Source organism: Fusarium vanettenii (assembly GCF_000151355.1).
Source record: "Fusarium vanettenii 77-13-4 chromosome 10 genomic scaffold NECHAsca_82_chr10_2_0, whole genome shotgun sequence".
NCBI classification, from domain to species: Eukaryota; Fungi; Ascomycota; class Sordariomycetes; order Hypocreales; family Nectriaceae; genus Fusarium; species Fusarium vanettenii.
In genome coordinates this window covers 372,977-393,560 of record NW_003315807.1, presented here as the reverse complement: position 1 = coordinate 393,560, position 20,584 = coordinate 372,977, and the positions used below count along the sequence as shown (strand labels likewise).

The 20,584-nt window shown below is 50.3% G+C and overlaps 7 protein-coding genes across 7 annotated transcripts; 5 read left to right on the top strand and 2 right to left on the bottom strand.

Moving 5' to 3' along the window:
* Positions 1 to 26: 26 nt before the first annotated feature.
* NECHADRAFT_85539 (uncharacterized protein) lies at positions 27 to 890 on the top strand (the record flags this gene model as incomplete). Its single annotated transcript, XM_003039920.1, has 2 exons — positions 27 to 721; positions 833 to 890. 2 exons carry the CDS (start codon positions 27 to 29, stop codon positions 888 to 890), a joined length of 753 nt encoding a protein of 250 aa, XP_003039966.1.
* Positions 891 to 916: 26 nt separating this feature from the next.
* On the bottom strand, positions 917 to 2,763 carry NECHADRAFT_96628 (uncharacterized protein; the record flags this gene model as incomplete). The annotated part of the gene is made up of 4 exons (XM_003039727.1): positions 917 to 2,243; positions 2,294 to 2,468; positions 2,526 to 2,711; positions 2,745 to 2,763. 4 exons carry the CDS (start codon positions 2,761 to 2,763, stop codon positions 917 to 919), a joined length of 1,707 nt encoding a protein of 568 aa, XP_003039773.1.
* A 2,021-nt stretch (positions 2,764 to 4,784) lies between these two features.
* NECHADRAFT_101795 (uncharacterized protein) lies at positions 4,785 to 6,949 on the top strand (the record flags this gene model as incomplete). Its single annotated transcript, XM_003039919.1, has 3 exons — positions 4,785 to 5,183; positions 5,452 to 5,546; positions 5,673 to 6,949. 3 exons carry the CDS (start codon positions 4,785 to 4,787, stop codon positions 6,691 to 6,693), a joined length of 1,515 nt encoding a protein of 504 aa, XP_003039965.1. The 3' UTR covers positions 6,694 to 6,949.
* Positions 6,950 to 7,520: 571 nt separating this feature from the next.
* On the top strand, positions 7,521 to 8,267 carry NECHADRAFT_28122 (uncharacterized protein; the record flags this gene model as incomplete). Its single annotated transcript, XM_003039918.1, has 1 exon — positions 7,521 to 8,267. A coding segment is annotated over one exon (747 nt), but the record flags the coding sequence as incomplete, so codon positions are not given.
* Positions 8,268 to 10,325: 2,058 nt separating this feature from the next.
* Positions 10,326 to 12,519, top strand: NECHADRAFT_85535 (uncharacterized protein; the record flags this gene model as incomplete). The annotated part of the gene is made up of 2 exons (XM_003039917.1): positions 10,326 to 10,670; positions 10,747 to 12,519. The coding sequence occupies 2 exons, from the start codon at positions 10,326 to 10,328 to the stop codon at positions 12,517 to 12,519; spliced, it is 2,118 nt and encodes a 705-aa protein (XP_003039963.1).
* A 75-nt stretch (positions 12,520 to 12,594) lies between these two features.
* On the bottom strand, positions 12,595 to 14,703 carry NECHADRAFT_72189 (uncharacterized protein). The gene is made up of 4 exons (XM_003039726.1): positions 14,605 to 14,703; positions 14,471 to 14,548; positions 13,810 to 14,423; positions 12,595 to 13,763 (listed from the first exon to the last, which is right to left on the bottom strand). The coding sequence occupies exons 1-4, from the start codon at positions 14,658 to 14,660 to the stop codon at positions 12,646 to 12,648; spliced, it is 1,866 nt and encodes a 621-aa protein (XP_003039772.1). The 5' UTR covers positions 14,661 to 14,703; the 3' UTR covers positions 12,595 to 12,645.
* A 1,427-nt stretch (positions 14,704 to 16,130) lies between these two features.
* NECHADRAFT_85533 (uncharacterized protein) lies at positions 16,131 to 18,926 on the top strand (the record flags this gene model as incomplete). Its single annotated transcript, XM_003039916.1, has 1 exon — positions 16,131 to 18,926. One exon carries the CDS (start codon positions 16,131 to 16,133, stop codon positions 18,924 to 18,926), a length of 2,796 nt encoding a protein of 931 aa, XP_003039962.1.
* Positions 18,927 to 20,584: the final 1,658 nt, after the last annotated feature.

Sequence of the window (20,584 nt, the reverse complement as noted above, 5' to 3'; positions counted from 1 at the left end):
GTTCCTCTCTTTTGCACCCAGACAAAATGCGATCTCTCCTTCTTTATCCCCTCATGCTGGCTTCGTCGGCTCTCGCGGAGAAGCTTCTCTACCGAAATACCTTTGACAGCAGCGATGCCGTTGCTGATTGGGTCGCAGAAGGTCCTGTCAAGGCTACCGTCAACAACCACACCCTGGAATTGAGCGGCGCCGGCGGCATTGACGACCACTTTGTCTTTTGGGCTCCTGAAGTCTTTCCTGACCGCATTCGCATCACCTGGGAATTCACGCCTATCAAAGAGCCCGGCCTGGCTATGTTTTTCTTTGGTGCTGCATCTGTAGCAGGTGGCAGCATCTTTGACAAGAACTTGGCACCTCGCAATGGTTCCTATCCTCAGTACCACTCTGGCGACATCCGAACTCTACACGCCTCATACTTTCGTCGACGATGGCCTGAAGAGCGAGCTTTCCACCTTGCCAATCTCCGAAAGTCGCCTGGTTTCCACCTCGTCTCCCAGGGCGCTGACCCTATCCCTTCTGTGGAGGATACCCAAGGAGCCTATTACAAGGTCGAAGTCATCAAGGACAAGCGAGATGTTCGATTTTCTGTCAACGGCTTGGTGTTGTTTGAGTGGGAGGATGTTGATCGTTCTACGGGTCCTGTTGTTCGGGATGGGCGTATTGGGTTTCGGCAGATGAATCCGTTTGTTGGACGGTATCGCAACTTGGAAGTGTGGAAGCTGTAAGCTCTATGCTGCATACAACTGTAGAACTTAAAAGTCACGCTCTCAGAAGTGTGTATCGATCAGGGAGGTGTGATAAAGACTTTACATATGTGGCTACACAGCTTCAGTATTTTGCATGGCCTCAAGATCAAAGTGACAATTGGTATATATTATAACTACCTCTAACTAGTCACTGCATAACATGTCTTTGTTTAAGTGGAATATCCGCCAGAGTTTGGCTGCCGGGGCTCTCCGGCCGCGTCAAACGACCCGTCCGCCAACCGCCTCAAAGCCTGAGCTGTGCTCTGTCCCGGCGCCACCCAAGTGATGTTGCATCCTATCTCCTTCATGTATGCTATCGTCGAGTTGTCAAATGCGTACTCGAATCTGACTTGTTGCGGCACAAGTTGGTCATGCATTCGTGGTGCGGCCAATGCCTCGTGGGCTGTCATGTTCTTCTCCAGGACGTTCAACATGACCTGAAGAGTCGCTGTGATGATACGGCTGCCACCGGCTGAACCAGTGACTAGAGAAACAGTGCCGTCGGGATTTTCGACAATGGAGGTGCTGATGCTGGAAAGAGGCCGCTTGCCAGGTCGGACGAAGTTGGCCTCGCTTGGGATATATCCAAAGGCATTGGATTCTCCGGGAATACTGAAGTCATTCATCTCGTTGTTCATGACCATGCCCGTCTCTGGCACCATGACCTGAGAGCCAAAGATGAGGTTGACGGTAGTTGTGAGAGAGATGGCCAGACCAGACTTGTCCATGGCGACCAAGTGTGAAGTTCCAGGCGTATCCAAAGACTCCAAGCCCTGGGGATCGTAGGCCCCAAGCCCCAAAGGCTTTCCCGTGATTTTCGATCGGACCTCCTCCGCGGTGGCGTTTGAAAGCATCTCGGTCTGGTACTGGGACAAGCCCTTGACGAAGCTTGGGTCACCCAGCTTGGTGCGCATGCCATAACCAAATTTCATGGCTTCATCGATTAGGTGAGTGCTTTCATTCACCCGTGTAGGATCGCCGATGAAATCATAGCCACCGAGGATGTTCATGATGGTCGCAACAACTGCCCCGCTGGAAGGAGCGGAGCCACTGGTGATCTTGCCACCCCGGTAGTTGATCTGGGAGGGTTCTCGAACAACGACGGAGTAGTTCTTGACATCCTCTGTTGTCATGATACCACCCTTTTGCTTAAGTGCCCGGACCATGGCATCTGCAAATGCACCCTCGTAGAAAACATCAGCGCCACTGATAGCAATCGCTTCGAGGAAATCGGCATATCTCTTGCGGGTGATCTTCTCGCCGAGCTTGAGCAGACTGCCTGAAGGAGCAAAGTCAATAGACCAGGCCGGGTCTGTGACGAGAAAACTCTCATTCTCGAACTTTGTATAGGTTGTCTTCATGAATTTGACAAGGTCGTCGTGAACGGGAAATCCATAGCGAGCCACGTTGATGGAGGGTTGTACCAGCTTTGCCCATGGCAAGCGGCCGTACTTCTTGTGCAGATGCTCCAAGCCTCGTAACTCTCCAGGGACGCCGCTGCCCAGGTCAGTAAATAGTTTGCGAGAGAATTTTGTAAGATGCTGTACCTGGCCTGGCCCCCGTAGATGCTGGCATTGACATTGTCCTTGAACATGTCTTCGGTGGCCGCAGCCGGCGCCGTCTCACGAAAGTCGACGAACTCGTACGGCGAGACATCCTGCTTGCGAGTAGGCTTGTGAATGAGCATAAAGCCGCCTCCACCTAAGTCAGAGTGGTACATGCCTGTCGAAAGTAAGTTATAATTTTACTTGTTCGTATAGTTGGACATTAGTCACTCACTGGTTGTCCCGACACAGAAAACCGTTGCCACCATAGCATCAGCTGCATTACCGCCAGCGCGGAGAATGTCGACACCGATCGTGCTGCAAATCTCATTTTCACAAGCAACGCCGCCAAGCTTGTTGGTGAAGCGATTCGATTGCGATGGTGACGTAGCAGGTGGATAGTAGTCCGGGTAGGGGTGAGCTTGGACACTATGAGCCAAGCTCAAGAGAGCACCGACGACTTGTGACTTCATCGTTCAGACCGTTCTCCGGATCCACTGGGAAGAACTGTAGACTGAAAATGAGGCAGAAAGCAGAGGGAGTAATGAGGCCTATATTAATACTGCGCAACGTAACACTAAAAATTGGAGACTCTTGATAACAGGGCAATATCATGGTTGATCCTAGCTGGAGGGGAAATGCGGGGGTGGGCAATTACGCACGCGAGCAAGGGGTCAAAGATACGGACGAGCCCTGGTAATATGGCACTATGGCTAGATTGTGTTGAAACTTCGGACCGTTGGCTCATTGAGGAGGGATCAGCGTGTTAGGGTGAGCCGATATCACCTCACCTGGGACCTGACCTAGTCCCCTCGGCTGGCCAATAGAAAGAGACGGCGAAGTCCGTTGTCGGTCTTCCTGACATCTTCATGGTCGGGAAAGTTTAGTCACTAACCCGAGGATGCTATAGTTGCAAGGACTCTTTAAGTATTGCAAAGTTGGAGAGACCCAGAACGGCAACTTGGCCGGTTTATACGCCTCATTAAGCGAGTACATGCCCTGACCATGAGGTGTCCTCATGCAATAAACCTGCCTCAACAGTCATTAGATCTAGTAGTTAGTAGATAAAAATTAACAACTAGGATTGAATTATTGACATATTTGTTTATTATATCTTTTTCTCTTATTAGCAGAGCTAATTGTATGATGACAACGGCATGCTGCTATTGCAAGCTGCTGTTGGACTTGGGCGTATTCAGGGCCTATGTTTCAGTGCAATCAAGGCTTGTAATTCAGCACGCGTCATCATGATAGAGATAGGGCCTCAGGAGTCGGACTTTATTTGTGTAGCCGGATGTGCACGTAATTGCCGCAAAGTTGGGCTATCCTTGTAGATGGCTCCAATCTGCGTGTATTGCTTGTCGGTCCGCCTGAAGCTATTTCCTCCTTCCTTTTCAGGCCTCGAAGTGGCCTTCCTAGTTGGGTCTAGCCTATCGGACGAGCCGGACTTCTCTCGGCCGGCCATCGAAGGCACGTGACCACCCTCAGAGCTACATACTCCGTATACAGGGCCCAATCCAACAGTAATAGTCGCTACGGGCATGCGAAATCTGAAAAGGTATACTAGATGTCAACTCGTGCGTCAAGCGGCCATTGTTGCCATCTCACCGACTTCCCCTTTCGGCCGTGGTCAATTGAGCCCCGCCATCAATCTGTAATCGTTATCGCGAGGCTGCTTTTGTAGGCCTTTGCGAGCTGGATGTAAATTCGAGCTTCGAAATCAGGTTTTTTTTTGGCCTCTGAAAACGGCCTGCCGTTGGAAAATATCCTCGTATTCGACCTGAAGTGTTGTCTTTCCTCTCCTGCCTATACAGAGAATAAGCACTTACTACCTATTAACCTACAGTGGAATTGGAACCCAAAACAGAAAAAAGACATGGCTTGGAGAGCTCTTATTCTGCTTTTTCAATGACGCACTTGCCAGACACAAAGAGAGCTTTTATATAAGTAAAAACATATGATCTTAGAGACAGAATACATGTCCACGACGCAGCCGATAATATGCCAACTCACAACGAGGCAAAAGATTCCTCCGTGTGATCCAAACAAGGAATAGAAACATACCTCGCGTAGCCGAGCATAAATCGGAGCCTTTCGACCCCCTGACAGGGATCTCGGGCCAACGTGGCTAGAGTCGAAGAGAAAAATGAAGCCAATAATATCTCACCCAGGCCAGGTTGACAGGTGTTGAGTGGTGGGGACTCAGGCATTTTAGATGTGAACTATTGAAAGCGTTAGGTGTGGCGTCAATAGTTCCGCCTCGCTTTGCCTTTTCGAGTCGAGTCAGCACTGCGCTAAGCAAATAGTCTTTAATCAAGACCCAGCTCGACTAACCCATAATAAACAGCAATTGTTATTTCCGTATCTACGCAGGGGTATCTTTCAGCTATAAGAACTCCATCTTGCGTCGTGCCAGCGCGTCGTGCCGCTGTAATTTGGACTGGCACCTGAATTACGGATCATTTGTCTATCCAAACTTGAAGCCTTCCCAAAAATGCCTTCCCTCAAACTGATCGCCGTTCCTCTCCTAGCATTGGCTTCTTCGTTAGCTAATGCTAACCCCTGCATACCATCGAGCATACCCTCAACCACGTCGTCGTCTCCGGAACCTACTTCGACTCTCCCATGCCCAGCCTACACTCCCGCTGCTACGGCTCCAGACGGCAGTGTCTGCGAGAAGGTTGTCCGGCGCTCAGGACACCTATACAACTCCCCCATCCGGAGTCTTGCGGCAAACTTGGAGACATGCGTCAAGTTGTGCGCAGAAACAGAAAGCTGCGTGTCACTTTACGTGGAGCTTTATGATCCCCGCGAGAGCCCCCCGTACCCGATCTGCTTCATCTTTTCTCAGAAAATGGGTGACAGCGCGTACTTTATGCCAGCCACGGCGGGCGTAGGTGCCGGAAACTATTATGAACTTGGCTGTTTTGAATGTGATCGGAGCGAGTAAAGGGATGGATATACACCACGGCGTAAATACAGGGGGGGAAAAGGAGGGTCCGGCGGCCGTTGCAGTGGATGATGTTAAGAGAATGGTTGCGGTTTTCCGGATCAGGCTGAGATTCAGTTCTGACCCATGTACGGAGTAAATCAACACTATCCTCACTGCATCGACAAATCCTTCGCCATATTAAAGTAATGGCTAACTATACAATACCAAGTTGGGTGTTTTCACGAATGCATTTCTTGAAGAAAAGCCATGGGCCTTTCAACACATCACCAGATTGAGAGGTGTAAGACAGGCCAAGGCCAGCACGTGACATGGTCATTGGCGAATTTCTCCCCAAGTCAGCAGCAGGCAACATTTCTTTTCCCGTCAGCACTTCACAAAACTTGGCCCAACTGAAAAACGGTCTTATTGTTGAAATACGATATGCAATAGCATTTATGCAACCCCCGAGCACATATCGAGTCGAAAATCGCACTGCAGCAACATGTTTCATGTACCACTTGAGCCAGCGCCCACTACCAGGGAGAAGGAGATTCATTCCAAAATGCTCGACGCCGCAAGAGACAGAGACATGCCACGCCTGCGGCAAGAGCTTGAGCGATGGCATATGTTGAAGGATGAGGAACTGAGACCACCTGGAAGGACGGTCCTTCGATGGCAGTACATTATTCACCGCGAGTTCGTCTCTGTCGCTAGAGAGATGGCCAACGAAGGCAACTCTGAGGTGATTGGATACCTGCTAGAAATGGGCATGCGGTACGAAACTGATGTCCTCGTGAGGGCTGCTCGCCGCTGCCATTGGGGTGTTGTCAAGGCCAATATGGACAGCGGATGGAGAATTGACGGCTACCTCAGCAGTGATACTGAACCTCCGCTCCTAGGGTACGCTTCCTCGGATAAAAGGTCTACCGTTGTGCTGACAGTTGCATATAGGCGACTTATACACAAGGAAGAATGTGTCCGTGGGCTACTAGAACTTGGTGCTAATCCCAACGCCATGTATGGAGATGATAGCTTTGACATTCCACACTTGGCTGGCAAAACGGCATCACCTGCTGTTATACAGCTACTTCGAGAATACGGAGTCGACTTTAAACAGACGAATGCGCTTCATGAGGCAGCTCACCGGGAAGGAGATCTTCAAATCGACACAATGGCTTATCTCCTCGACGAGGTCGGTGTTCCCATCAACAAGCTCACGTTCCCATACATGTGGGAAGTGTCAGTTACGTGGCTTGGTTGCTGTTGCGGCACGGCACTCCACTGCGCAGTTGAGACTGGAAACATGGACAAGGTTGAGTTCTTGGTTGGAAGGGGAGCGGATCCCAACGTGAAGAGCGCGGACCCCAGCCTGAAGAACGAGGATCATAAAACCCCCCTTGAATTGGCCAGGGAGAAAGGATTTGAGGATGCCATTCGAGTGTTTGAAGAGATTAACAGCAGCTTGGCTTAACTCGACCTAATGAAGTCTATGACACAAGGTGTCGATGGGTGTCGCCGTTCCACAGCACAGCGCGCTCGACATGACTGTTTTCTTCGTCGTCGCTTCGATCAAAGCTCAGGTCGGCGGGAACATATATACAAACTCGCTGCTAAGCTTTTGTGTCGCCGAACTTGTATACCGGGATGTTGGCCGGGGTGTTATGGTGGGGACGACTGTTATTTTTATAGTCGATATTTAAGAGTCAATATTTAAGAATCTGTGGTTGTGATCGATGCCGTGCTTCTGTTCCATTAAACTCCAGTCATTGGCCATCCAGTTGCACGTGAGTAAGACGAAAATGGAACTCACTGCATGTTTACAGCCAACGCCAAGATTCAAGCCATCAGGCAACCATTGCCCGAGTCTTGTGGCATGCAGCCCGTCTTGCACTTTGTCGTCTGAGCCCAGTTACGAGGGTTGCCACACACAGCAGCCGGGCGTAAGTTGCCAGTTGTCAATTATGACGAGACCCAGAAGTGGGTGGGTAGTCGGAAAGCCGAGATAAGCAGCTCCCCGCTCCCGCATATTACTGAGGTGGCTACAGATATAAAGGTGTTTTGATTCGATGAGTAGGATTCTTGCGCGGCATTTTAGGTCCTGCCAGTACCAGGCTTTCAATAGGAAGCCTGAGAGATATTTAACCCCGCTTTTGCACCTACGATCGTGGAAAGACTTGGTTTTACCTCTTGCCTAGGCAATTTTCAACCTCGACTACATCAAATTTCCCCAACTTTCGATAATCCTTCTAGTGCCCCTTTATACTATTTCTGAGCGTATGCCGACGGGACTCTTTCCTTATGCGCCTGATCAATGCCAATACCCTATTACTCCACGAGTTCCATGGCGAGAACATACCGCCGTATGCAATCTTATCTCATACCTGGGGAGACCAAGAGGTCACGTTTCAAGACTGGAAAGACCCACGCACACACACGGCTGCTACAAAATCCGGCTTCACCAAGGTCCAGTGCGCTTGTCAGCAGGCCGTAATTCGAGGTCTTGAGTGGATGTGGGTTGATACGAACTGCATCGACAAGACCAGTTCGGCTGAACTGAGCGAGGCTATAAATTCCATGTTTGCGTATTATCAGAAGTCCAAGGTGTGCTTCGCCTATCTCAGCGACGTACCTTCTGCCAAGGGCCTCGATAAAAAGTCCTTGCTATGGCAAATTCGAAATAGCCGGTGGTTCACTCGCGGCTGGACACTTCAAGAGCTGATTGCACCCGAGCACCTGACGTTCTACGCCGCGGATTGGACCAGAATAGGAAGAAAAGACGAATGGCTAGCGGACTTGATTACTGAAGTTACTGGCATCGACCGGATTTATCTCAATGGTAGAAGACAAGTCAACCGTGCTTGTATCGCTAAAAGAATGTCCTGGTTAGCCAAGAGAACGACCACACGAGTTGAGGACATGGCATATTGTGTCCTTGGTATTTTCGATATCAACATGCCATTACTCTATGGAGAGGGTCGAAAAGCTTTTACTCGCCTTCAAGAGGAGATCATCAAAAAGACCAATGATCACACTATCTTTTGCTGGACATGGACATCTTCCGTCCCCAGGGACTGGGCGAGTTTGCTTGCCCCGTCGCCTATCCACTTCGAGGGTGCCGGCGAGTTTTCGAGCGAAGAAGACAACTCAGAACGGGATGAAATATCTATATTCTCAATGACAAATGCTGGCCTATCGATCAGACTGCCTGTCATGTATTCGGTCACTTCGTATGCCCAAAATTTGCAATACCACTACTTCGTCACTCTACTAGCTGGGCCCGCAAGCAAAGTTCTCGACGACCGAGAGTCCTTATGCATTCCAGTCAGAGGCACGAAAAGAGGAGATCTGCTTTATGTCTGCCGAGACCCATACCCACCACGACCGGTGACCATATCGAAGAACTCTGCCAGGCTTTTCGAGACAAGATCGCTTATAGTCATGGATAAACTTCCTAACGCGCAGACATGGATCGCACCCCCGTTGACCCAGGGTACTGGTCATATGAGCGAGGTAACCTTCCTGCCCATTTTCGACACAGAGAGACTCCAGATGCATTTGGGCCTGACTCTAGGGGAGTCGGGAGAAGGCTATATGGACCAGCATCTCGGCGCAATCACTCTGGAGGCCAAAGCAATTTCTCCAGTCGTGTCTGTCGGGGTGAGCATGTTCTATGCTCGGATAAAAACGGCGAGCAATGACGCCCTCGACATGTCTCGCAAAGGGCCGAAAGCGTCCATTTCTATAGGTATCAAAGTTGACAGGGGTAGCTTGCACCTGTTTAGTGAGATTTCTAGAGCACCAGATGAGGAAGGTATGAAACCACGTCGTCGACTCAAAACCCTGCGCCGCTTGAAAGAACGACTAATGATCTCTGAGACGCTCTCGCCCGGCTCTTATTGTGAGGAACTTCGGGTATCTACTGCGATCGAGGTGGCCAACGACGTCTTGGAGCCTGGAAGAAAACACTACTTTCTGCGAATTCATGATGGTCAGGACCTGTCACAGAGTTCTCAAATTCCTTCTCAAGCTAGCTTGACAGAGTCCACAGGTGCCGATAGCGACAGTGACGTTGCCTCAAATGTAGCTTTCGTTCATGGATGAGGGCATGCGAAGGGCGGTGTCTTGGAATTGGATGGAGGATGTACGCAGTTTTGATAGTTGTTTCAGGTCGCACGAAGCATTTGTCAGTGCTTTTCCGTTGCTCTCGCGCAAATGCTGTTGTGACTTAGTTGCCAGAGTCAATTCTATAAATTAGTAGTCTCTATACTATACCTAGTTCTTGACAGGATACGGTGACAAGATGCGTGGTTTATGGCGAAAAAGGGGGGTATTTTGGTGGACAGGAGGGCAGAATGTGAAGAGGATGAGAGGGCTAGCTGTCTCTCGAGATTGGCCATCACTTGCACATGACTCAACTCATTCATTAAGTTACAGTGTTTTACGGTATTAGATTTTAACCTTTGTCTAAACTCTCGAGATAGTATCCCCCCAGATAGGAGGCTTATAACGTCGATCCTAGCCCGCAGCTTCAGCATCAAAGCTGAACCGCAATAGCGCATCTTCGATCACAACGTGAAGAACGAGGATGGTAAATCTACTCTTAGAATTGCTAAGGAGAATGGATTTGTGGATGCCGTTCGGGTGTTTGAAGAGATTAACAGCCAGAGCTGAGCAAATTAGATGATAAATATTGTATTCGATCAAACTACCCATCAGCAACGTATTAGACTGATGGCCATCTGGATTAGTGTATCACATATCGCGATTAGATTTTGATGCTTTCGTGTATCAATAACTGTCTCTTTCGCTGTTTTTATCCGATGGTCTCTCTTAAGGACATTGTTGATGATGCGAGAACTATAGCTTTTGGGGTAATTAATGCCTTGAAGGAAACAGATTCAAACGGGACTTGCATGTCTCTCCTCTGAGAAGTGGTGGTTTGAGGCTGTGCCAACTCAGCGGCTTGGGGGCCAATAGAAACCCGATATCGTAAGCCAAGGCATGCGGCTGCCTGCTACGGATAACAGTTGGCGGGAATTTTGACCAGGCGCTGAGAATTTGCCATTTTCAACCAAATGAGCACTCTCAACTACTCTTTTCACCATGTCCAATCCATGTATTTACTGCTCCAAGTTGACAATTGAGTCACTTGTTGCACTCAGACGTCAAAAACCCAAACGAGGGCAGGCGTCCTACAAGCATCACGATTCCTTCAGCGACCTCGAAGCCGCGGCGCTTGCCGGTTGCGATCTGTGTCGGTTGGCCCTTGAAGGCTTTCAAAGGCGGAATCTCTGCGAGGAAGCCAGAAATCTTGAACGGTCAAATGTGAAGGTATGGATAGACCTGGAACATGGGAATGCCGACTCCCTTAGCCCACCCGAAGTGCTTGATGCCATCGTCTTTATGGTGGGAGAGACAAGCATCGAGGCTCTGGATGGCTTTGCGGAGGTGAGAGTTTTCTTGATAGCAAAAGAAGGTATCAGTGCTATCCATAACCATAGACTATGCCTCCAGGCTAACAAAGAATTACCATCCAGAGTGCATTCCCCATCTAAGTCCATTTTCGGTCAACTATACTATAGAGGATCAAGTCCTCGGCTCAGCATCCAATTTCGCTAGAGTCAATGAGTGGCTTCATCGTTGTGAGAAGGACCATGCAGGCTGCTGGCCAAGCAAAACGCCAATGCTCCCTACCCGAGTTATCGACGTCGGAACCCTGCTAGCGGATGCCCAGAATGACAAAGTGCGCATCTTTTGCTCCCAAGGAATAAGGGCCAAATATGTTGCATTGAGTCATTCCTGGGGAGGCGAAATCGAACCGGTGCTGAAATTAGACAACTTGGATAAGTTCCAGAACTCAATTCCCTGCTCGTCACTGCCAGCCACCTTTCGAGACGCCATCACCATCACGCGAAACCTGGGCATCCAATATCTGTGGATTGACTCGCTATGTATTATCCAGGACTCTACAGAGGATTGGGAGCAAGAGTTGAACAGCATGGGGCCCGTATTTCGCGATTCCACCCTAGGCCTCTTCGCTGCAGCGTCCAAGAACAGCAACGAAGGAATCCTCAACAGAGAGCCTTCTACCTCATGCCCAAAAGATGCCCAGATTAAAGTCTTTTCTGACCCTGAGGACTCTACCACTGTCATGGCATCTGTGAGGTGCTTTTTCCCAAGGGAGTCATACAAGCAGATGTGGTCGCATAGTCCCCTGGCCACTCGTGGCTGGACATTTCAAGAGCAGGCTCTGTCGTCGAAATGCTTGATCTACGGCGAGAAAGGGATATACTGGAAATGCCCTCAAAAGATTCGCTCGACTAAATTGTCTGACGTTGATGTCCGCGATGTGCTGTTTAGGACGACCAACATGATAGACCCAATTCTACACTCTTCCACTCCTCCTTGCGGCTCTAGGACGTCAGCTGATTTATTCAATGTTATGGTCGATTATTATGGCCTTATCTCTCGTTACTCTGCACGAGCCTTGTCGTACCGCTCGGACAAACTACCCGCCATGTCAGCGATAGCAAAAGCGTTGAGCCACAACCTTGCCCAAGAAAACGCATCGCCCACGTATCTCGCAGGGCTATGGGAGATGGACCTTCCCCGGGGCTTAATGTGGAAAGCATTGCCATCATCACACGCGCCACACGTGTCTCCTTACCGGGCGCCCTCGTGGTCATGGGCAACCACAGATAGCCCAATCACCTTTGTCGGGATGTTTAAATCGGGTTGGGACAGGACATGGCACACGGACTTAAGAGTTGTGAGTTGTGACGTATGCCCGTTAAGCCCTAGCTGCCCTTTTGGAAAAGTTAAGAGTAGTCGACTTGTGGTTGACGGTCGCACGATACCGCTGATACGCAGCAGACAAGTGCTTCAGGCGGATGGTTTTCGATTCAGATCCATAGGGTGGTGCGGATACGACGAGTGCCTTGAAGGGGAAAACCCTGATACTTCTGCGTTACGCATATTCCTAATTACGAATGGCCAACAAAGCGCTCTCTTGACGTTTGTTGAGAATGCTAGAGCACGCGGTGGATCCAACACCTTCAAGAGTGGCGAGCTGGAGATTGATGAGGCGTCGTTTCGCGAGGAGGACTACAAAGCTGTGATCATCTCTATCGCGGACATTGATCCCCGAGAACCCCGAGAAGAGAAGTTGGCGAGGGGTATTTTGGTGCGGAGGCGTTCAGGATCTGAGGACTATGAGAGGATTGGGTGTCTCACTGACCTTGAAATCACTTGCACTTGGCTTGATTCAATCCAGCGAGAGAGTTTGGTGATTGTGTAAGTGTGCAATGGCGAAAGAAAATGCGTTTTCAGGAGAACTGGCGGAGGCAAATATATATCTCTCTTTGACTCTTCTCGTTGTAGCTAGTTGATTACTGTCTCTACAATTGTCTGATTATCACTGTTCTCATAAATCTCCATTGATGCCGTTCCCAACAGCCTCATTCGTCTTGGCCTCCGTCTGAGCTCTGGAGATAATGTCCTCCCAGATAGGAGGCTTGCAACGTCTATCCTGACCCGCAGCTTCAGCATCGAAACCGAACCGCAATAGGGCATCTTCACTGCACCACTCGCCCGTTGCCATGAGCCCGACGGGTACCATTCCTTCAGTATCCTTGGTAGCGATTTCTCCAGCCCCCTTGCTACCTTCGGGAACCACGTAGCCAGCAGGCACGTTTATTGCTGGAAGGCCGCAGAAGTTGGCTAACCAGACGTATTCCATGCTTTCCAAGGTACGGCTTCCGTCGTTGAGACCATACGATAACTCTGTCTGGCCAGACTTGACAGGCCAGCCTGCGCAAGATGTTGTTGGCGTGATAATCATCATTCCAGGGTATTGCTTCCAGAGGTAAGCAAGGTGCTCCATGATTAGGTTTCGCAGCTTCTGCGCTAAAAGATAATCTGTAGACGGAGTGGTGCGACCCAGGGACAGCAAAATCTTATTAGCAGGAGTAATCGTCCGGGTATCAACAAGTAACGTCGAGGCGTCAGTTAGGACAGTGAGAGCGTGAGCCATCTGGCCTTCAGCAGCAAAGGGGATCTCGATAGGGATAACAGTGTACCCATACTGAGCAACGAGCGAGTCGACAAGGCCACGGACCAATTTCTGTACGCTAAGGTTTGCGCGAGAGAACCATGCTTCATAAATACCGAGAACCTTGGTCACGGGTGGTGATGGCTGGAGCCTCAAAGGAGGATATTGAGTTGACGGGTGTGGCTCTGCGATTGTCTCGTATGCGGCCACTAGGGATTCCATATCGATGGCGAGAGGGCCCTGCACTGCGCAAGTTGGGGAGTGATTCGGGCCAGGCCAGCAGGTGATACGGTTGTGAGTTGGCTTGAGTCCAAACAGTGAGCAATACGACGCTGGAATACGGATGCTGCCACCGCCATCGCTGCCAAGAGCAAGGGGAATGATTCCGCTGCTGACGGCATAAGCTGGACCAGAAGAGCTTCCACCAGTGTAATATTTGGGGTTATATGGGTTAGGAGGTGTGCCATGGTGTGGGTTATTTCCGGTGGTGTCTGCCTAAGTTAATGATGCCCTGCAGTTAAGAACATTTCGACATACCCAAGCCATACTCATGCATATGCAGTTTTCCAATAATAATGGCACCCGATTCCTCAAGTTTACGAACCGCCCAGCTTGTCGATGATGTCCCGTCAGCGGCCTCTTCAGCGTAATCATTGACAGACCCAAGACTCGTGGCGTATCCGTCATAGTCGTAATCATCCTTAATGCTTGATGGAATACCGTCTAAGGGACCAATGGGCTGTCCGTTCTTGTACCGCAGAGTTGACTCTTCAGCTGCCTTGAGAATTCGATCAACCTGAAGTTCCCTCCAAGCAATCGAGTGCTTGCCCGGTTGGCTGCCATCGCGACGGATAAGAGGTAGGATGGCTCGGACCACATCGGTAGGAGTCAGCTCTCCAGAGAGGTACAGGGCGCGATAATCGGCAACTGAGTACAACTTCAGAGGCTTCTCGGACTGTGTGAGGCCTTTCTCGGCCAAAAGTGAGACCCTTTCACCTCCAGCCTCGACTTCCGACTGTGAAATAGGCAGCGGAACAATGGTGGGATCATAACGTGGCTCAACATTCATGAGGTCGGGCAAGATCTTGCGGAGATCGGAAAAGCCAGCGTTATGCCAAGCGGTCTCGCGGATGAACCGGATCCATTCCATTCTGAGAAATATGAGTCAATGTTGATGGGGCGAGGTAAACGGACTCACAAGAAGGCAGCGACAACAAGAAACGGCCCCGTGAGGACGGGATTGGGCCTCCTCTCGATGGCATATTGAACATTTGGCCTAGCAGCAACGTCAGCTGCAAGACCACGATGGCGGGGGAACAGCGTGGACTGTACCCTTTCTTTGGCTCGGGATAGTTGAAAAACCTCCTCTCCTCTGGTTCTTTGCTCATTGTTAACGATGATAGCGTACCTAATGTGTTAAACTTATTGAAGCGATCGTTACGTGTCAAGTTGTCGAGTGGTGAGTGTGTTGGTTTTATTCTCGGAGAATACGGCAGCCGCGGATGCCGATTGACGTCTTGAACGCGTGATCTGCATGTGCATGGATCATTTAAGCCTCGGCCGTTGGAAAAGTGACAAAATTATGCGGGCATTTGTCTTACAAAGATAAACGTTATCCGACGTTGCATCCTGATAGCTCACCATGATGTGATGATGCAGAAAGTTCCTCGCTTAACTTTTGTGAGATATTTTTCACTTGAACCTTACTGATCTTTTCTATTGGACTCATTGACATGTTCATAGAGGCGTCTGTCGAAAGCTGGTGGCAGCTCGCTTGCTATCTGATTCATGTAACCCTGCTGAATTGTGCTTCAAGGTCTCCCCATCCAGCCTCACGATATTATCACCAGATATCTGTCCGTAGTGGAGAGAGCCGAAATTAACGAGATCCTTTCAAGCTCCGACTTCTTTTTTCGGTTTCTGGAGCTACCAACATGGATGAGGCCCTATATCCGACCTAGAAGTCGTGCTAAACCGGACTTTTACTGTTTATCCGAAACTCCAAGTCATCTCACTCAACCAGCACCCTGGTTAAGAAATAAACGAGGTCCCAGAACGGTATAGGGTATGACGAAACTTATATCCGACACAGGAAATAAGTTTATGTAAAAGGAAAAAAGGGAAAAATAATGCTAAATAAAGGTACAACTTGAGAGCTCTTTTGTCTATTTCCCTAAAGTTTATTGAGGATTTCTACAGGTGGCCTATCTGATACGTTTGTCCTGTTGTCTCATTTTCTCCTCGACCCTGGTTGTCATGATCGACGCAGCCCAACATACACAGAATTCATCGGCTGCCGTTGGTGCCAAGAGTGCTGCTCATGTGCAATATGATAATACAGGGTTTAATATTCGCATCTTTTATATTATATCCTCTATCGACCTAGAGTAATGGTACAGTTGTGTTTGCTACGCATAACTCTGGTATTGCCGATTGACAGGGGATAGAGTCGATTCAGCCCTATGGGGAGTGAGGAACTTCCCCTGACATTTGGTGGATCGGTTTAATTTTCGCCCTCGCTTGTTGCTTTGAGCCTGAGACTCTGCCCAGCCTGATTTAGTCTTTCAGCATGGATATCTACTTGAAGTAGGAAATTCGTGCTGGTGAGGTTGTGCAGATAACTAAGCGCCGTGGCATTTTCGAGGACATCTAATTGGACCATTATCTGCCGAAGGCACTTTGCTGCGTTTCATATGTCGTGGGGGCAAGGCTGAATTAAGACTTGGCATTGCTAGGATCTGAATTGATGATAAAAATAGCCTGCGCCTCCTCTTGCCTCTGACGAATGTCTTGTAGTTGAACTCTGTAAAACTTTGAATTTACTCGTCTTCCCTGCTCTACGCTTTACCTTACAAGCCATGTCATTCAGCGGCTTTGGTGCACGGGACCTTTCCCGCGGCCAGCAGGACTTCAACTTCAATTCTCCAATTCAAAACAACCCCTTTCGTTCAAATGATGAGCTATGTAACGAGTGTTCACAGCTAGACATTGAGGCCGCCTTCGATCGAGCGCATAACCTGTACGAAGAAGCTCGTCGTGGACATAACACCCGGCAGCTCGTCACATGCCGTGGGCCAGACGGCCCAACCTACCTCCGGGACTTCTATTTTGTCACATCTTTTGGTAGACGCCTTTCTGAGCAACGACTCTGCAAGCTATGCTCTTTCTTCCGGCAACATGCCCAAGAACCTGCCAAGGGGACCTACAAGTTGCTCGCCATCTGCAGCAGTGAGACGAGTCTATTCGAGCCTCTGCGGAAAAATGCGAGGGGTCGGTGGGTCAAACGACCGTGGGGTGATATGGAATACAACGTCTTCCTGGCAGTCGTGCCGGAGTTGCATGGCGTACCGAGAACCGGAGTTGCTCTGCGATGGTTGGAGACGGAGCTGCCCAAAAAGGGTTCCATCTATCGACTAACCCAGGATGTGGAGGGTGAAGACGGCCGACGACTCATCCTTCCAGAGCGACTGGATCCAAAGGCGGACATCGAAATCGTCGGTTACTGGCAATACACCTGCGGGGCATCTCACGGTTCACACTGCTCACCGAAGAAGCCGCCCGGTGCCACGCTTCGAGGGTTTAGGGCCATCAACTGTAATAAGCGACCTTTGTCCGTTGAGCTAGTATCGTGGGGTGAAAAATATGCCGCGCTGAGCTATGTGTGGGGGCCAGGTGAGGAGAAGTGGCCGCAGACAATTAAGGATGCAGTGACAGTTACCAGGATGATGGGTCTGAAATACCTCTGGGTGGATCGACTCTGCATCGACCAGAACAACCTGGAGGAAAAGATGTTTCTCATTTCCAAGATGGATGCCATCTACGAAGGCGCCGAGGTCACCATCGTCAACGCTGCGGGGGACGCTCGAACGGGACTACCTGGCGTGGGCAACACCCCAAGGACACCGCAGCCTACAGTCCAGCTTGATCTTTTTAGAGGCAAGACCGCAGCTTCGAGGTCAACGGACGAGTACCTCGATCTTTTAAACGTGCGCCAGGTGGACTACGACGCAGAGACCCAAGGACACTCGATGTGGCTCGATACTTATCGACATGGTTTGAAGCAGCATATGGAGATCCCCCTCGACGAAATGATGAGCCTTAATTCTAGGACAGATGAATATGGCATCCCCAAGGACCACCTTGAGTTTCATGAAAGCAACGCTGAGCATTTCGGCATTCCATTTGATGAGTATATGGAGAAGCAACGAGAGTTGGCTCGCCGCATTGGCATCCCATTTACGGAGTTGATTCCCTGGCTCATGAGAGAAACTGCCAGGGAAAACGGGATCCCAGACGATCAACCTCTGCCGTCCATGGTGCCTGAGGAAACCATGACAGATTCCAACAAGCCCGTGACGCCGTTGCCCCCAGGCAAGGTCCCAGGGAAGACGGTGCTCGTATCGACAATGCAAGACCCGAGAGTGACCATCCGAAATTCCCAATGGGCAACACGTGGATGGACATATCAGGAAGGGGTTCTATCTAGACGATGCCTAGTCTTTACTAAGGAACAGATATACTGGGAATGCCGCGGCATGGCTGTGAACGAGACAGTCAGATTGCCTCTCCCAGCTTTGCACGCACCCGCCGAAACCGGCCACAGCTGGCTGTTTGCAGATTACATGCTTTCTGGCATCTTTCGTGGCGACATGCATGCCGCCCCCGAACTCCAGTTTGGATTCCGGTCTGAGGAGGATGAAGACGGTCGAAGCCAAATCAAGGCTCTGGACGGCCATATCAGGTCTTTCACAGCCCGAAACTTGACCAACCCTGTTGATTCCCTCAACGCCTTTCTCGGGATATCGGCTCGGTACCCTAAGAATGCGGACAACGGCTTGTCGCTCTTTCTCGGAATCCCGATTTGGGCTGGAGCGTTCGCAGATGGACGGCCAGGACTGCAGCATAGCTTTGCCATGTCGGTGTCGGCTTGGTTCCACACCGGAAGTCCGCCAGAGCCTAGGTCGGAGCTCTACGTCTCTGGTTGTCCTCGGCGGTCGCAGTTCCCATCCTGGACTTGGATCGGCTGGCAAGGCCGTGTCGATTTCAACGGCGATAATACCGACCCGGGTGTGCAAGGTGATGATGAAGACTTCCGTGGCGACGACGCCCACATCGACTTCTTCTTCGCCATGACATCTCCAGATTGGGTGCGGAGTGTTAGCCACATCTGGTCCGCGGAAATGATGCTTCATTCTGAGGACGGCCGCTTCTCGACACTTCTCGAGGGGTTTCTACCACTGCAGGATTTCAACGACTCAACCAAGATATGGCTCCTGACTATCAAGCGTCCTCTCGTCCTCAAACACCTGCACATGATGCCCTCCAAGTATTCCGAGGAGTGGATGCGACTGATGGGTAAACGCATCGAGCTGCACATGTCGGAGACGGTGACAGAGGAAGAGCTGAGAAAGGGTCATCAGTCTGGGACAATGGTGAGTGTGTTGGTATTTGCGACCACAGTGCCCTTTGTATGGGATGGCAGAGCGAGGTTCTTGGTCTTGCGGAGGGTTGATGCTGCTGGGACACGATGGGAAAGGATAGGAAGTTTGGTCTTGGCTATGGAGGAACACTCGATGGATAGGTATTCGGACTCGGAAGGAATGGTTGGAGATTTACCCGTACAGGCGTATAGAAATGACCTTGTACTGGCATAGTTTGAGGGGGGCTGCTTGATCTAGCATGGAGGTAACCTGGGCAAATACGTGAAATTTACTTTACTCTACATGTGTCTTGTTCTGGCAGCCGACGATCTTTTCATGTTAGGTTACGGTATTATACGGTAGTGGGTTTTAATACCCATGTATTAATGACTTTGCTTTTTGCTGTTCTGGCTAACGGCGTCTTGTCATCATTGCAGAAAATAATAAAAATGATCATTTTATCCCGAGCTATTGCGATGTATCTACAAGTTGCCAATGCTTTCTAATTCACGACCTCCTCCACCCTCGAAGAATTCTCGCAATTTCGAAGTGCTCCTCGTTCTCTGCAAACTTGGCAGCTTCTTGGCACCTGTTTTCAATAGTCTCCAGATCCTGGTCATTCTCTAGCAAGAGGTGAACCATATCCAGACGTCCGTGTTCTGCAGCCCCCTCGAGCGCTGTCCGCCCCTGATAAGGCGCCCTTTCAGCGTTGACGTCCGCCTGATTTTTGAGGAGGAGGGCTGCCATTTCGATGTTTCCTTTCATTGCTGCAACCTGCAATGCTGTTGCGCCGAACTCTGATGCGGGAGGAGCGTTGACGTTGGCGCCGCATAAGATGAGCTTACGGGCAATGTGGATATCGCCTTGCTCGACTGCGAGTTGCAAAGCGGTTCTTCCATTAGTTGGGCAGGCAGGAGCGTTGATGTCTGCACCCCGTGAAATGAGTTCTTGGACAATGTCGGTGTGACCCCCCTCGACTGCGAGTTGTAAGGCGGTTCTTTTCGCCCGCTGTGGATCGGCAGGAGTGTTTACATCTGCTCCCCTCGAAATGAGTTCCTGGACAATGCCGGAACGACCCCCCTGGACTGCGAGTTGTAAAACCGTTCCTCCGCTTGAGATAGGAGCATTGATGTCGGCACCTCTGCCCAATAGCATCCTCATCAATTTCCATCGTGAATGATTCATGCGGACCCAGCTCTTATTCCCTGATAAAAGCCTCATATCTGCCCCAACATCAAGCAGTAATTGCATGGCGCTCTTCGCTTCGTCGTAGTCAGGCAGATCAAGTGCTAGCATGATCGCATAATGGCCCCGGGAAGACGGCTTGTTCACATTAGCGCCATGTTTGAGTAGGAGTTGAACGATTGAGAATGAAAAATTCCACGGATCCCGAATTGCCGCGACTAAAGGAGGCTCGACGTTGGAAGACCAATCAAAGGACGAGGATCTGTTAGGGTCGGCGCCGGCAATCAAAAGAATGGAGACCATTTCCAACTCTTTTTTAGCCACCGCAATTCCCAACGGCGTGTACCGAACCCCAGGAGGGTCGGGGTCAGCGTCGTACTTCATCAACAGCTCAAAGAGTTCATGGCTCTGCCTTGAGATCGCAAGACATAGAGGGGTACGTTCATCCCCGACTTGGTTGACAAATGCGCCAGCCTCGAGAAGCATTTCCGTCACTCCAACATGACCTCGACTGACCGCGGCTGATAACGCGGCTTCACCTCTATCCGATGCTGGAGCGTTTGTCTCGGCGCCATGCTCAAGGAGCATTCTCGCGATGTTTTTGTTCCCTGAACTGGCTGCAGCTTGGAGACATGTAAAGCCCAAGGACGCAGCAGGTTTGGCATTGACATGCCCGCCCTCTTTGATAAGGGCCTGAAAGAGGCCTT

Bases quoted from the DNA above. Each gene is read 5' to 3' on its own strand.
- NECHADRAFT_72189 (XM_003039726.1), bottom strand. From the start codon at position 14,660: ATGAGCAAAGAACCAGAGGAGAGGAGGTTTTTCAACTATCCCGAGCCA. The intron at 14,549-14,604 runs GTACAGTCCACG...CGTTGCTGCTAG, and splicing joins TATCCCGAGCCAAAGAAAGG to GCCAAATGTTCAATATGCCA. The intron at 14,424-14,470 runs GTGAGTCCGTTT...CATATTTCTCAG, and splicing joins CTTGTTGTCGCTGCCTTCTT to AATGGAATGGATCCGGTTCA.